Consider the following 16160-nt stretch of genomic DNA (forward strand, 5'->3'; position numbering starts at 1 on the left):
TTCACGCAATTTATTACAACCTGTCTCACCTTTAGTATTTGTCTAGAGTTGTCATTAAAATGCAGAATTTTTTCAAATACTTTCAAAGGCATTGTGTTCTTCACATTATCGTTTCCAATTATATCACTCGAAAACTCACCTATGTTAGTTCTATGGGTGACAGGTGTAAGTAAACAGTACTTCTCCACATCAGACTGTTATCTGAAATACTTTAGTTGTATCTTTCTGGGAAATATACAAGATATGGTGTCTGTAACTGTTTTACTTCATCAGAATAATCCATGTTTCCTTCAAATTTCTTCTGTTCCTCAGTGAGCAAAAGGTTCGTTATTTCTTTTTGACGTACCCAGGATGGGTTTTTAGTGGCTTTGACACTTTTAGGTTCACCATTCTTGTGTGATTGCTTGTGGGCACAGTCAACAGCTTTGCTGTACTGGCAATTGATTAGCAACATAACACAATGATAAACATATTCATTCTCAACTCTCTGTGAGGTACCTGCAGACAAGTGTGGCAACTCAACTGTTTCTGTTTAATCTTCTTCTGAGATATCTTTTCAGAACTGGTGTAATCATGTAATTAATTTGGATTTCCTGTAGGATGATCATCACTGCAGCCGTTAAAGACACTGAGCTCATCATCACTACCAGAAGGAATATAGAGTAGCTGTCTTAACATCCTCTGTAGCAGCATGTTTCTTCAAAAAACCACTGTGGTTGAAAATCGATCCACAACCTAAAAGTCAATGTTACATAATTAACTAACACAGTAACTATACCACCCTAGAAAATAACATCCAACACAAAAAACAGTCGATTGTGTGATGATAATTGTACAAAAATCAGGATAAGGCAAAATGGCCTCACTAGTGCTGTGTGCCAGTATTCACGCGATGTTTCACATGTGCAACATGCACAAGTTACCATGTAAAATCCGAAACGGAATGATTATCACAGCTTTTCTTGTTGAATATGGTTTACATACCTGATTTAGTTTGTGTCATTTTTCTCCCTTTCTTCCAAAACTGACTCTTAATAAAGCAAACACAATGTGAAACTAAGCACAATTCACACTGAACAATATTCTTTCCACTCCAAGTGTTATCAGAAGTCTGCAGTGCAGCCAATTACTGCATACCCAGTACCACAGGTATTCTAAGAACTTTGTTGCATCCATGAAACTTGGGTTAGTTCACTGAAATCCCCATCAGAGGTGTGCAACACAATTTTTCAATTCATGTTGCATATGTGCAACAGTATACACTTAAGGGTTAAATATGCCAATAGAATCCCAGATCAGCGAAACGCAGGTGATATGCATTGTTGTTATGTTGAGGGACATTTCAAACAAAATTTTCTTCCAAACATTAAAAATTTCACTGTAATTAACAACAAATAGCAACATAGAATTGTTGCCTACAGCTCAATAAATGCAGGACTGATGCCAGCAAGACAAAGCGAACAGAACCAAATTCCTAATAAGCGCCAGAAAAATGGAGAAGGCTAGAACAGACGCTATGCATGTCAATTTACAACATCCATTAGATCACACTAAAGGAAAAGACTATTATTGTAGTTGAAAACTTGACTGCCTCACAGAGAATAAACCACTATATAATCTAATAGGAAACTGTAGACATGTTGTGATAAACACGAATGGAAGAATATTGAGTGGTTTTTGTGGCAAATAATTGGCTGAGAATTACCAACTCTTATACAGACAAAAATAAATATGTGAAGTGACATAGGCAGCATTTCGTCCACAATCATCATAGACTACTACTTAGCCAACCCAACAAATAGCAACCCTGTCCACAGAAAAGATTGTGTTTAGAGTTTACATATACAATGACTACAACTTTGTAACATCAGAAATAAACCATCAAAATGGTGTGTTCATATGGTATTTTGTACAAGACCTATCATACAATCAAGACCCATATCAGAAGCTAATAACAGAAATATAAAGTTGAGTTAAACCAGTCAATGTGAATTAACAGGAATTGAAGAATAAAAGAAAATTAAAAAACTAACTTGAAATAACAGTTGTGCAGCATTCAGAATGCTGTAAAAATACATAAATAAATATGTCAAATAAAGAAATCAAAGCACCTGAGAGCAAAGAATTATATAGAAGACTATCAAATGAGGCTAAACAAGATACCAGAAAACATCAATGAAAAAGCTTGCACACATACAGGGTGTCCCAGGAGGAATGGTCAATGTTCATATGGGCTCTAAAATGCAGACTTTGAGAGCTATGGCTCTTCTATATCTTCGATGTTATGAAACAGACCTCTTCTACAGCAAGGATTTGCTTTCCATAATTTGAAAGATGGTAGTATGGACCAAAAGAAGAGAAAAAAAACGTCCAGCAAACATGCGTCTATGAGAACTACTTATTTTTCCTGTGTGAGAAACATCCCATCTACTGAACATATGCTCATAGCTCTTGAGGTATGGATTTTAGAGCCCATGTTAACCAGATAATTTTTTCTTCTTTTCGTCCATATTACCTCTTCCCAAAATATGGAAAGCAAAGAGCTTCCAGTAGAAGAGATTTGTTTCACAGTGCTCATAGCTCTCCACATATACATTTAGAGCCCATGATTACTAGACTTTTTGCTTCAAATGACTATGCCATATCCCTGAATGTTGACCATTCCTCCTTGTACACTCTGTACATCTCCAATTTAGAAACACATAGATACATACATGCAGCAAGGCACACATTACAAGGTAATGAAGCATTTTAACAGTCAAATATGAGATAAAACAACAATCAAGATAACACGGGAAGAACAGATGTTGTAAGACTATACAGATCTGTGCCGAATTACAGAAAAATACAAAGAAATAAAAATAAGAAGAATGGCAGATTACCAAAAATATTATATAAAAACAAACCAAAAGGATGAAGAAACACAGGGAGACATAAAACCTGGTGGTGGAATTTAGGCTAATTTCTATAAGCAGGTCTAACAGAGAAAGTATGCTATGTGCAGTGACTGGACCAAATAATGTTTAAACATTGTTGTATAAATATATGAGATTCACAGTAAAGTAACTCATGTCAGTGGTACAATTCTTTTGATGTTTGATGACTACTTTTGTCATCTTTTGTTTTTATCAACTGCATTAGAATCCTCAGCAGCATCATCCTATATTTTTTTATCATCATCATCACCATCATCACCATCATCAATGCCACAATTATTTCTAATACCACCAGCAACAACTTCAATAGGTGCATTACTATGAAATATTTTGTGAATAAAAAAATTATTTTGTTTGCTCTAGGCCAGGGCTTAACAAATCTTTGGTTTTGAGCATGAGCACTTGTGCCTGATCACAGTCTAACGAGCAGAACAGTGGGTGGGTACGAGGGAAACAGTTTTAACAGCAGCACTTCCCAACAGCAAAATCTTCAGTGTGAAGAATCTTATCTTTTTACACAAAAATGACGGGTACACAAATTGTTTAGTGTATTATAAAACTGAATGTTTTCACGAAGTTCAGTTTACACAGATACAACACGTCTTCCTGTGTCAAAGAATATGGAAACAAAAACTGTGAACAACCAGAGTGCATGTAAGTGGCTTTAAAACATAAAATGAAGCTCTCTTAGGGGAGGAAGAAAAATCATGCGAATGTGACATTTCGATGAGCTACAAAACTCCACTATTATTAGCAAAATCCTTGTGCTCTTACACGGATGGTGATTTAATTAAAGAATGTTTGATAGTCACAGCTGAACATTTGTCATCTTAAGGTAGAATGGTTTCATGTAGTGCCATTTTAAAACATGACAATCATGGATCCCACACAGGTTACGGGGATAAAGTTCAAAGTCAGGTCGCAAAATATTTGTAAATAATTTGTTGCACATTCTTTAGCACTCTATGAACGTGTTGATATCACACGGAAACAGCTGGATGTAGCACTCTTAAGAGCACTGAATGAAGTGTCATAAACGTATGTTTGATCTGGAATTTATTAATGTGCGCGTCTGCAGACAGAGCATCAGCCACATTGGGAAATAAATCAGGATTCATAGTGCAACTTAATAGAAAAGTGAAAAAGTTTACAGTATTCAATATGCAGCTTGACGTAACTGCTCTGCAATGTGACAGGGTATATAAAGACAGCCTAGATTTCACCTAGTGTTACCCTCAGCATCAATTTCCTCATTTACACAAGTCTCCACAGGAAGGCACAGAACTCACTGCTCATAGGCTTCGCTCACCATTTGCTAGTGGAGAACGTTTACTGTGAAGCCCTTCTCTATGTCAAATCTTAGTACTTTGCTCTCAGAGGCAATTGCAGAAGGGTCAACAGAGGCACCTGATCCCACCCGTCGGCTTTGACCCATGCCATATGTGTGTTGTGTGTGATGTCATGATGGTGTGGAGTTTAGTTTATGAGTGTGCTGTTTTTGTAGGTGTCGTTTTGTTGCGGTTGGTGGGGGTCCTCTGGTGGTGTGTCTATGGTACGTGTGTTATGTAGTGTATTGGGTTTATTTGGATGTCTGTGTGGAGATAGTGAAATGCGGCGTACGCAAGCAGACTATGTGAGGTTTGTTTAGTGTGTGTGTGGGGGGGGGGGGGGGGGGGGCTTAGTTGGGGTTATGTGGTGTTGGGTTGGTGTTATTTACTGAATCTGTTGGTGGTTGATGTTTTGATATCGGCACTTGGGGTTAATTTATGTATCTTAGGGGGTATTTGAGTTATAGAGATCACGGGAAGTGACTTTCCAATTTGTTGTCGTAGCTATATGTATTTTGGTATCGTGAGCTGTTGTTCACCTATACAGGTCAAGGGAAGTGTTCGATTCCCATGTCTATGTGTCTTTTGGTATCGTGAGCTGCTGTTGACCTACATATGTCAAGGGAAGTATCCGATTCCAATTCCCCCCTCCAGTGATGGTTTTGTGGTATTGATAGGTGTGGCATGATTATAATTTTTGGAGTAGTTGGTTTTTATTTTGTGGTATCGACAATGCTTCAGAAGATCTTTGGTCCGGTTCTGGATGCAGACACGGGGGAATGGAGGATCAGATACAACCAAAAGCTTGAGGAACTATACCAGCAGCCCAACATAGCAGGAACTGTCAAAGCCAAATGAATGCAGTGGGCCGGCCATGTGGCCCGGATGGAAGATAACAGATGGCCTTGGAAGCTCCTGGATTTCACACCTACAGGTAAGAGACGCCAGGGAGACCCAAGAAGCGTTAGAGGGATGGCGTCCATGAAGATTTAAACCAAGCATCAATAGATGTGGACGGATGGCGGATAGCAGCAATGGACAGAATACAGTGGAGGAGGAAACTTTTAGAAGTATGCGGTCCACTGGGCCTGATCACGTGGAAGAAGAAAAAGATGAAGAGGTATCGACAATTGGGGTTGAGCTATGTAGGAGAAGGGAAGTGATTGATTCCTGTCGATATTGTAAGTGTAGCGTAATTTGGGAATTTTGTGGTGTTTTTATGTTGTCGTTTTTTGCGGTTTGGGATCGTGGTGTGTGTCTGTATGTGTTTATATTTCGTTTGTCCCCACCCAAAAACCCCCAATTTCCCGCGCTGGTCCCATTAGTTTGATTATATTTTTGGAGGGAGATGAGATTGTTGGTTTTATATGTAATTCCATTTTTGTTGTCGTGTTTATGTAATGGCGTCATAGGTGTCATATTGGAGACGTTGAGAATGGTCATTTCCGCCATATTGGTGACACCATGGGTCAAACCAGACGGGTGGAATCGGATGCTTCTGTAGTCCCTTGCAGAAAATATTTAGCATAATGTAAAATTGCCGTATTATGTATTTGACTGTTCCAACAAACACCAATTTTTTGAGGGTATTTGCACTCCAGGGAACAGATTTGGAAAAAATTATTCACTAACATGGAATCAGGATGAACTTTATACACACAAAAAAAATGCGTGCAATGTTTGATCACTTAGGTTGAGAGGGCTAACTGATTTAACTTAAACCAATACATGATTCCATACTCTTTCACTTATATGGCTCAAAGTAGCTACATTAGCATCACATAACTAAACTATTCTGTCTTTCGGAAGTATGCCAATGGTCTAATTACAAATTTTTGAGGAATAAAGGAGACGACTTACCAAAAGGCAGAAGCACTGAATCATCAATACGCACACAAACATAAGGTACAGAGCTTGGCTAGCCTTTGGAATGCAGTTCCTTTCCTTAGTTGTACACGTACACACACACACACACACACACACACACACACACACACACACACACCTATCTTCCTATACTGTGCTTCGTTGATGGAAACGTACGTGTGTGTGTGTGTGTGTGTGTGTGTGTGTGTGTGTTTGTGCGCACTGATGACGCAGCGCTTCTGCCTTTCGGTGTGTTGTCTCCTTTATTCCTAAATAATTCATAATTTTCGACCAGAACTTTCCGTACATTATTAAACCAGTGGTCCAAGTTAACTGAGATCCTGCAGTAATACACAACAGATATTACGCAACATATAAAACCTATAATACAAATAAGGAGAAAATGAAAAATTCAAGCCCTCGCCAACTTCCACTCTACATAATTCTAAATCAATTTTAGCACTCAACTTGTTAGAATAATGCAAAGCACACTTCAGTAACACTGTTCTATAGCACACTTTCACGGGAAATATCAAGTATCCATATCTGCTAACACATGACTAAGAACAAGTTGGAACATACAGCTATTTTTCACATAATCTAAAATGTACCTTAGTTAAATTAGGAATAGATTACCATTAATCTCAATAAAATGTTTAGAAAGAGATTGATTTAGTCTCAGAAATACAGTCTAAAACAAGCTTTAGATTAAATCATCAATGCAAAACGCAAACACCGTATTTATATCTCTCACTAACCTGCATCCGAAGGAAACATTATATCTTCTTTCCTTAAGTCGTCATCACTTTCACCAAAATCTTCTAGCTGCCGCCTACGAAGATCGTCTGTACTGCCATTGGAAAGTGCAGTGCTCGCCGAGTTAACACTAACGGGGGTTGTTAAACTGTGTAAAGGAGATGTTGCAGCACTTCTGTAATATCCACCACTTTCTGCTCCTGGCGGGACAACATGCTGAAGAAGAGGCAACTGTTGGGGAGGCGCTGCTCGAACTACAGATGAATGTTGCAATTGTCCATTTGCACTGGAAAAACTTTGACAGCTACCAGTACTCAGTGGCAAGGTGGAATGTGAATCTTCTAAGCTTTCCAGTTCGTCCCACCAAGGTGGCAAGAGAAGACGGAGATCAGCTCTCTTCACCAAATGTTCTTCATTCTGAGATCCAGTCCCTGTGAGTTTCACAACAAACTGCACTGGATTTGTCAATATTTTGTACACAACACCTTCAGAAAACACTGGCGAAAGAGTCTGGTGGTCTGCTGTCGGTGCTGCAATCCTTACACACACTCTAGCCCCTAAAGTCACCTGGCCAACGGAAGGGCTCGCATCTCCTATTACGTCATACTTTCCAGATCCTAACACATCAGTAAAAACTGCAGTATCACCATCAAAGCCGTCAAATTCTACCCACACTTCACCTGTTCCGACAGCTTTCCTTATAACGCCTGGCAAGTACACCTTGTCTCGTTTTGCTAACACCCTGTGATCTCTCCACTCACCTAGATCAATTTCAGGACGACTATTAGGGACTTGAGAATGTTTCCTGGTACACATTGGAAGCAATGTTCCATCTAACGGCAACCCTGATAATGTGTCATTTCCTGAATCAGAATGATGAAGGCTTATAGTTTCTGCATTCTGCTGAGCCACATTTCGGTCCTCGACTACAATATCTACCATGGAGTTAACGGGAAGCATATGTCTCTGTATATGATTGGTCTGTTGCACAGCATGAAGTCCACAGGACTGCTTTGAGTAATCTACAGCTGTTGATTGTGGAGGCATTACGACAACACTCTGAGACGAATTTGGTGAAGAACTGTCACTAATTGTGACGCTAGTATTTGGATTGTTCGTGTGATTTTCGACAGAATTCTTCTCTAGTTCCTCCAATTCCGATGGGTCAAATTTACGTTTTTTTGGAAGTTTTCTTGCGCTGAAATGTGATGTGCTCTCCTTTGTGACACTTGTTTTAGGCTTGTAGTCATTATTGCTGTTTGTGAGACTGCTGTGTACTTGTCTTCCTGAGGATCCTGTTTCAAGTCCAACTGTAGCATCTTCTCTTCCTCCTCCATAACCATCTAATACACAAGATCGTTCTGACATATCACACTTCTCATGCATTCCAGAGTCTGCTGAGCCATAAGATGATGTAAGACAAATATTACCACTTACAATATTTTCTTCTGTTGTGCATGAGGTCTGTAACAAACACAGAATAATTATCAGTAATTATTTCAAAAATAATGGCAAAATGCAACCCTACATACCATAATCTGAACAGCAAAAACTGAACTAGTATTTGTTAAAGCAGATGGTGAAAATTATCTTACCACAGGTCTAAAACCAATTCCATTACTTTGATGAACTTCAATAACAGTCTTGTTATTTAACTCTTGCAATGGGTGCTGGGCTGCAGGGATCAGAGGTGTTGATGATGACTGATCAATATCTTCGGTTAGTGTTTTGTCTTTGTGAAATTTCCTTCTTCCACTCACATTCCTTATGTTCCTTTCAGTACGTCTCTGGGCCCGCCCCTCTGCACGCCGATGCATGGTCGTACTGAGGCAAACCCAAAGACTTCTTCAAGTCCCTGCAGCCTCATGCATCATACTACAGCATGTTTGATACACATTCTGCAACAACATCAATAAAACAATCTAAGATCCCTAAAAGTACTGTCGTGTGTGCAACTTCTTTTGAAAATGAATCATAGCCGTATCTCCAAAAACACAATCAACACACTTGTAATGTCAGTAAGCATTAAGTTAATATTAAAAGGCACAATAGTGTCGCACAGGGCTACATTCTAACTCCCCTTGACATATTCTATCCAAATTATTAAATGTAATTAACATCATGGCTATTAAAATGTACTGGACTCGCATTCGGGAGGATGACGGTTCAATCCCGTCTCCAGCCATCCTGATTTAGGTTTTCCGTGATTTCCCTAAATCGTTTCAGGCAAATGCCGGGATGGTTCCTTTGAAAGGGCACGGCCGATTTCCTTCCCAATCCTTCCCTAACCCGAGCTTGCGCTCCGTCTCTAATGACCTCGTTGTCGACGGGACGTTAAACACTAACCACCACCACCACCACCACCACCATTAAAATGTAAATGGAAAGCGTACAGCTCAGACTTTAACTAACAAATGTAACAAGTTTGATCTTGTATCACGTAAGATAATTTCAACAAGGACGTGCAGAATTAAAACTACATCCAAGTATACAAAATCATGATCAAAATACAGGGGTTTGGACAAATATATGAAAACAATGTGAGAAGTGCATACTCGAACATAAATGTAGATGCTAGCCAAGCCTGAAGGTTGTAATGTTGTATTTGGCCACAAAGAGCACCCATGTAATGTCCTAAATACACTGAAATTGCAAGTCATGGCCAGAACATTATTCTGTGTAGTTGTGTGTTACATCAAAGCTAGGTGAATTCAAAACTGGACAAATCAGCAAGTTAGCTGAAGTGTTTGGTGTTTCAAGAGGCACCATAACAAAAATTTGTGCCGCATAGGCTACAGGAAAGGCAAAAAGATATCATCCGCTGTCATAACATGGCCTAAAGTGTATATCAAGTGATCATGACACACGGTCACTAAGAGGGTTGTGACAAAAATAAGAGGACGAAGGCTGCAAAGATACTACAGAACTGAATGTTGCACTTGTGAAAGGTATCAGCACCAAAACAACACAAATAGAGTTCCAGAAGTTGGGAGTTGAGGAGCATACTGGAATTCCAAAACCACTCATCACTGTGCAAATGCCTATAACAGCAATACATGGCGATGAAGCTATAATACCTGGACTACGGAGCGACAGAAGAAAGTCATTTGATTGTATCAGTCTTGTTTCACTATATTGACAGAGTTTACATCCAAAGAGAGAAACATGGCACGGGTTTGCTGATGATTGGGGGCAACAATATTGTGGTATTCCATGGGCCATATTTTACTCTGCAAAGTCATATTACTGTCTAATATAATTTGACCATTTTCGTTGATGGGGTCCATCCCATGGTCAATGTTTGTTCCCAGAGATGACACTGTGTTCCAAGGTGACAGGGCCTCTGTTCATATAGCTCACACAATCCACACGTGGTTTTGTGAACACAAAGATGAATGGGTCGACAGAAGCGTCCGATCCAACGCGTCGGCTTTGACCCGTGACGTAAGGGTGTTGTGTGTGACGTCATGACGGCGCGGAGTTTGGTTTGAGTGTGGGTGTCTCCAGTTCTGTTTTATCTTATTTTATTAACTTTTCTGATCTGTTCGTTCTATCTCGTGAGATTTTTTTAAAAATTTAAAAACACTTATTACTTATTTTAATTATCTGTTTCCTCGAATTTCTGTTTTAGTTTATTATATTTATCTTTCTGATCTGTTCGTTCTATCCCGTGAGATTTATTTTTTAAAAAGACAAAAAACACTAATCAGCTACTGAAGCATCTTTATCTTCTATGGGTTGCAGGGTTTACGACCCCTGGGGAGGTGGGTGGGTATTCATGCATGGCTGTCTTCACTTACACATTGTAGCTACGCAAGGTGTCTAAATATGTTTATATTTAGTTTGCCACCCACCCAAAACACCTCATTTCCCACGCTTGTCCCATTAGTGTCATTAGGCTTCTTGTGGAAAGTGTGTGTGTTTGTTTTTGTTTCCGCCATATGTGTGACGTCATGGGTCAAAGCAGACGGGTGGGATCGGACACTTCCATATTTCCAGATGAATTGTTGCATCTCCCCTGGCCATTGCTGTCACCAGATGTCAATATTATTGAGCCTTTGAGATGTACTCTGCAGAGGAGGATGCACAATTGTTGTCCAACTCCACAATACTTACCCGAACTCCCCGCCCCCACCCCCCCTTTTAAGGAAGAACGGTATAAAATTCCATTTTAAAACCAAACACGATCAGGATTTATCAATTCTGAGGGACTAGTGCAGCAGGGGATACAACCCGTCGGCTTTGGACATTGACGTCACAAGTCGCCAATCGCGAAGCGATTCTTCTTAGTGTTGTAGCTCCCTTCAGTGGCTGATAAGTGTTTTTTGGCTTTTTAAAAAAAAAATCTCACGAGATAGAATAAACAGATCCACTTTATTAAGCAATCAGTAAAAAAAACGAAACTGAAACATAACAGCAAAAGCGAAAATGGTAAACTGCTATCTGGCGACTTGTGACGTCATTGTCCAAAGCCGACGGGTTGTATCCCCTGCTGCACTAGACCCAATTCTGACATGACTGAAAGCTGTTCTGAATGCCAACAGTTTTCCTACGTGATATTAGGCATGGTAATGTGTTGTGTGTTAGGTGTTTCCACATTTTTGTCCAACCTCTGCATGTACTTTATATTTTGATTTCCTGACATGTTATACATAAGAATCTCGTATCTAGAGATGTATGGAGGAAACAATGTATATGACCAATGTAAGGGACCTAGCTAGGTTTGGAAGCATCTGTTCACACGAATGGCACATTGGTTCTCGTAACACTTGCACTTATGAAATCCTGACCACATTTCCATGAAGAAATAATGAGCAAGACATGATCAGAACTAAAATATAGTGTCAACAGTTGTGTAAAACGAGTGGTAATAGTGCATTCACCTAAAATTAAAATATTTAATAAAACAGCAGTGCAGAGCTTCAACCCGAGACCTCCATGTCAGAGTCACACATGCCAGAAGCTAAACGTGAAGTGGGTTCTCTCAGCTACAATAAATGATAACCCTGCATTAATAAATAGTTTTATGTTTCCTTACGCCACACAGAAAGGTTGGTGATTAATCTTAGTATGGTGATCTGTTACACAAAATGTGATAACATTCTACTTGAGATGTGTGTATTTAATGAAACATGAAATACACAACACTCAACGTATTTTTTTTTCTTCGATCAAATAACTGTGCCATAAATATTGCTAATGGCGTAAATCTTTACATTACACAAACAACATTATGCGAAACTATTCATAGCTATGTTGGTAAGCATGAAAGAAGACAAGAAATGTCAAAAACAATTTGCATGTTTCATTACCAAAAACCATCAAGCACTTTTCCCCACACTAACAAGGAATGATCTCAATATTTTATAGAAAAATGAGTTGCATGGGGAAAGTGTAAAAAACAATTATAAAAATAAAAACATTTTTTTCTATTGCTTCCTACTTACCTCGTTAATACTGCTTCTTCTGCAAAATTCCGGTATAATAACTGTAGTGCACTCATTGCGATTATTTTGAAACCATGATTCCTGTATTTACAATCACTGCGAATCATTCAGTCACACCGAAACGATAATGATAACGAACTGCACACTCAAACACAGTTGACAGTCGAAAATTTTTGAGTGGTTCCGGAACAAAATTTCAGATTTTCATACGAATGGTCAACATCTACTCTTGTTTAAAAATCAGTTGACAACAAACCCATATCATATACACAGAACGACGCACCGTAACCCTAAAATGGTTGTGACTGTAACCAGCTAAAACAAAATATCATTGGCTGACAGATAGTCACGTGCCATATTTCTGATTTGTTACTGACAAGTGGTGGAAGCGATTCTAATTTGCTGAGGCTTAGTTAACTGTTGCTAGGAGCATGCTACAGTACATTCATTACGCTTCGTATAGCACACCTGACAGACCACCATCATTTCCGAACATCAGCACCAACTACACAAAACCTATTGGCAAACATACACAAATTCCCTGATCCTTAAACAATGTAAAGATTCTTTCACTATATTTCAATGATTCCCAACATACATTCCAAAATATTCCAATATTTACAGAGCCGAAAGTTCTAAAACGTCGCAAAGTTTGTTAATGAACAGCCTAATTGTAATTGAGAAATTAAGGAATCGATACGTACTTTCAATCGAAATTTCATATCAGTTAAAATATCGATATTCATCAAAAGTTGTGCTGAAAAGTTGTTTCCATCGCTCCTCTGAAGGGCGGAAATGCGCATGTTTAACAACCATCAAATCGTACACATAAGATAGCTTCAGGCACGTCTGCTTCGGTTGACACACTCAGGATTCGGACAGAAAGACATTCCAAAAGAGATGGGGACGTAAAATGATTGACTGATTCGAGAATGATTTATTCTCCAGCACAATCACAGTAATTTTTAACGAATTGACCAGTTTTGGTAGTCATCAGGCATCCTCAGATTATAAAAGAAACTCACGCTTCAATTGCACGACTGCAGACAGAATTGTAGTGATTAAACAATGGCTTGCATGATTTTCTGGAAGGCATGTTTACAATGAAAACGGCCAGTAAGATAGGTTTCCACAGGCATGCATTTCTTACATGTGCATCCCACACCACCTCTCGTGAAAGCCATTTTACATGTGGAAACGCTGAACTTGCACACTATCATGCATGCTGGCATAAAATAAAATGAGAGGCCCTCGAAGTCAAAACGGTGATGCCAACAAATTCAGTGGATAGCCATCTTGGTGTGACCAAACTATCGCTATTGTCTCTGCTTTTTGGAAGTATGTTGAGCTATAATGGGGTTCTCATTAGTGCCTCGCTGCACCATCGTACCGATTCAAGAGGAATGAGATTTCATGTGCAAGTTGTCTCGCTAGCTTGTTATTTTTCCATTTTTACCGAGAACAAATAAGTGCCACAACTTTATTGTCCCATTGCGAATGTTTCTCTCGTAACATGTATAATTTCCAAAGATGGAGTCCAGGAAACTCTGTGGGACAATGTCGTGACGAGTAAGAACTGGTGAGCATCTAAATAGAGCACAATATGTTCTCAGCATTTTCAAGAAAAGAACATTGCGTGAACGTTGCTTTCAACAGTTCGTCTTAAGGAAAATGCAGTGCCAACAAATTATCCTGCTCCCACAAAACATTTGGAAAAGCTACATTAACTCATCAATTCCAAGTCAACGTTTCTGTATAAAATATATGTTGATTTAATCCATTATAAATGGTTTTTGAAAATATAAAATATGTGTTGTTGTTGTTGTGGTTTTCAGTCCTGAGACTGGTTTGATGCAGCTCTCCATGCCACTCTAACCTGTGCAAGCTGCTTCATCTCCCAGTATGTACTGCAGCCTACATCCTTCTGAATCTGCTTAGTGTATTCATCTAGTGGTCTCCCTCTACGATTTTTGCCTTCCACACTGCCCTCCAATACTAAATTGGTGATCCCTTGATGCCTCAGAAAATGTCCTACCTACTGATCCCTTCTTCTAGTCAAGTTGTGCCAAAAACTCCTCTTCTCCCCAATTCTATTCAGTACCTCCTCATTAGTTATGTGATCTACCCATCTAATCTTCAGCATTCTTCTGTAGCACCACATTCCGAAAGCTTCTATTCTCTTCTTGTCCAAACTATTTATCATCCATGTTTCACTTCCATACATGGCTACACTCAATACAAATACTTTCAGAAAGTACTTCCTGACACTTGAATCTATACTCGATGTTAACAAATTTCTCTTCTTCAGAAACGCTTTCCTTGCCATTGCCAGTCTACATTTTATATCCTCTCTACTTCGACCATCATCAGTTATTTTGTTCCCCAAATAGTAAAACTCCTTTACTGCTTTAAGTGTCTCATTTCTTAATCTAATTCCCTCAGCATTCGACTACATTCCACTATCCTCCTTTTACTTTTGTAGATGTTCATCTTATATCCTCCTTTCAAGACATGGTCCATTCCGTTCAACTGCTCTTCCAAGTCCTTTGCTGTCTCTGACAGAATTACAATGTCATCGACGAACCTTAAAGTTTTTATTTCTTCTCCATGGATTTTAATACCTACTCCGAATTTTTCTTTTGTTTCCTTTACTGTTTGCTCAATATACAGATTGAATACCATCAGGGATAGGCTACAACCCTGTCTCACTCACTTCCCAACCACTGCTTCCCTTTCATGCCCCTCGACTCTTATAACTGCCATCTGGTTTCTGTACAAATTGTAAATAGCCTTTCGCTCCCTGTATTTTACCCCTGCCACCTTGAGAATTTGAAAGAGAGTATTCCAGTCAACATTGTCAAAAGCTTTCTCTAAGTCTACAAATGCTAGATACGTAGGTTTGCCATTTCTTAATCTGGCTTCTAAGATAAGTCGTAAGGTCAGTATTGCCTCACGTGTTCCAATATTTCTACGGAATCCAAACTGATCTTCCCTGAGGCCGGATTCTACCAGTTTTTCCATTCGTCTGTAAAGAATTCGTGTTAGTATTTTGAAACTGTGACTTATTAAACTGATAGTTCGGTAATTTTCACATCTGTCAACACTTGCTTTCTTTGGGATTGGAATTATTATATTCCTCTTGAAGTCTGAGGGCATTTCGCCTGTCTCATACATTTTGCTCACCAGATGGTAGAGTTTTGTCAGGACTGGCTCTCCCAAGGCTGTCAGTAGTTCTAATGGAATATTGTCTACTCCAGGGGCCTTGTTTTGACTTAGGTCTTTCAGTGCTCTGTCAAACTCTTCACGCGGTATGATATCTCGCATTTCATCTTCACCTACATCGTCTTTCATTTCCATAATATTGCACCCAAGTACATTACCTTTTTATAGATACCTCTATATACTCCTTCTACCTTTCTGCTGTCCCTTCTTTGCTTAGAACTGGGTTTCCATCTGAGCTCTTGATATTCATACAAGTGGTTCTCTTTTCTCCACAGGTCTCTTAATTTTCCTGTAGGTAGTATCTATCTTGAAACTTCCTGGCAGATTAAAACTGTGTGTCGGACCGAGACTCGAGCTCGAGACCTTTGCCTTTCGCAGGCAAGTGCTCTACCAACTGAGCTACCTAAGCAAGACTCACGCCACGTCATCACGGCTTTACTTCTGCCAGTACCTCGTCTCTTACCTTCTAAACTTAACAGAAGCTCTCCTGCGAACCTTGGAAAACTAGCACTCCTGAAAGAAAGGAGCTTCTGCTGAGTTTGGAAGGTAGGAGACGAGGTACTGGCAGAAGTAAAGCTGTGATGACGGGGCGTGAGTCGTGCTTG

General features: G+C 39.4%; 1 protein-coding gene across 1 annotated transcript in view; it reads right to left on the reverse strand.

Moving 5' to 3' along the window:
- The window catches only part of LOC124556642 (putative transcription factor capicua), a 347411-nt gene extending 334415 nt beyond the window's left edge, over positions 1–12996 (reverse strand). Inside the window, exons 1-3 of the mRNA XM_047130607.1 lie at positions 12334–12996; positions 8482–8784; positions 6889–8350 (exon numbers count right to left, since the gene is read on the reverse strand). Of these exons, the coding sequence (XP_046986563.1) occupies positions 6889–8350; positions 8482–8703 (1684 nt within the window). The 5' untranslated portion in view covers positions 8704–8784; positions 12334–12996. The remainder of the gene's footprint in view (positions 1–6888; positions 8351–8481; positions 8785–12333) is intronic.
- Positions 12997–16160: the final 3164 nt, after the last annotated feature.

This window comes from Schistocerca americana, chromosome X (genome assembly GCF_021461395.2).
Source record: "Schistocerca americana isolate TAMUIC-IGC-003095 chromosome X, iqSchAmer2.1, whole genome shotgun sequence".
Classification (NCBI taxonomy): domain Eukaryota; kingdom Metazoa; phylum Arthropoda; class Insecta; order Orthoptera; family Acrididae; genus Schistocerca; species Schistocerca americana.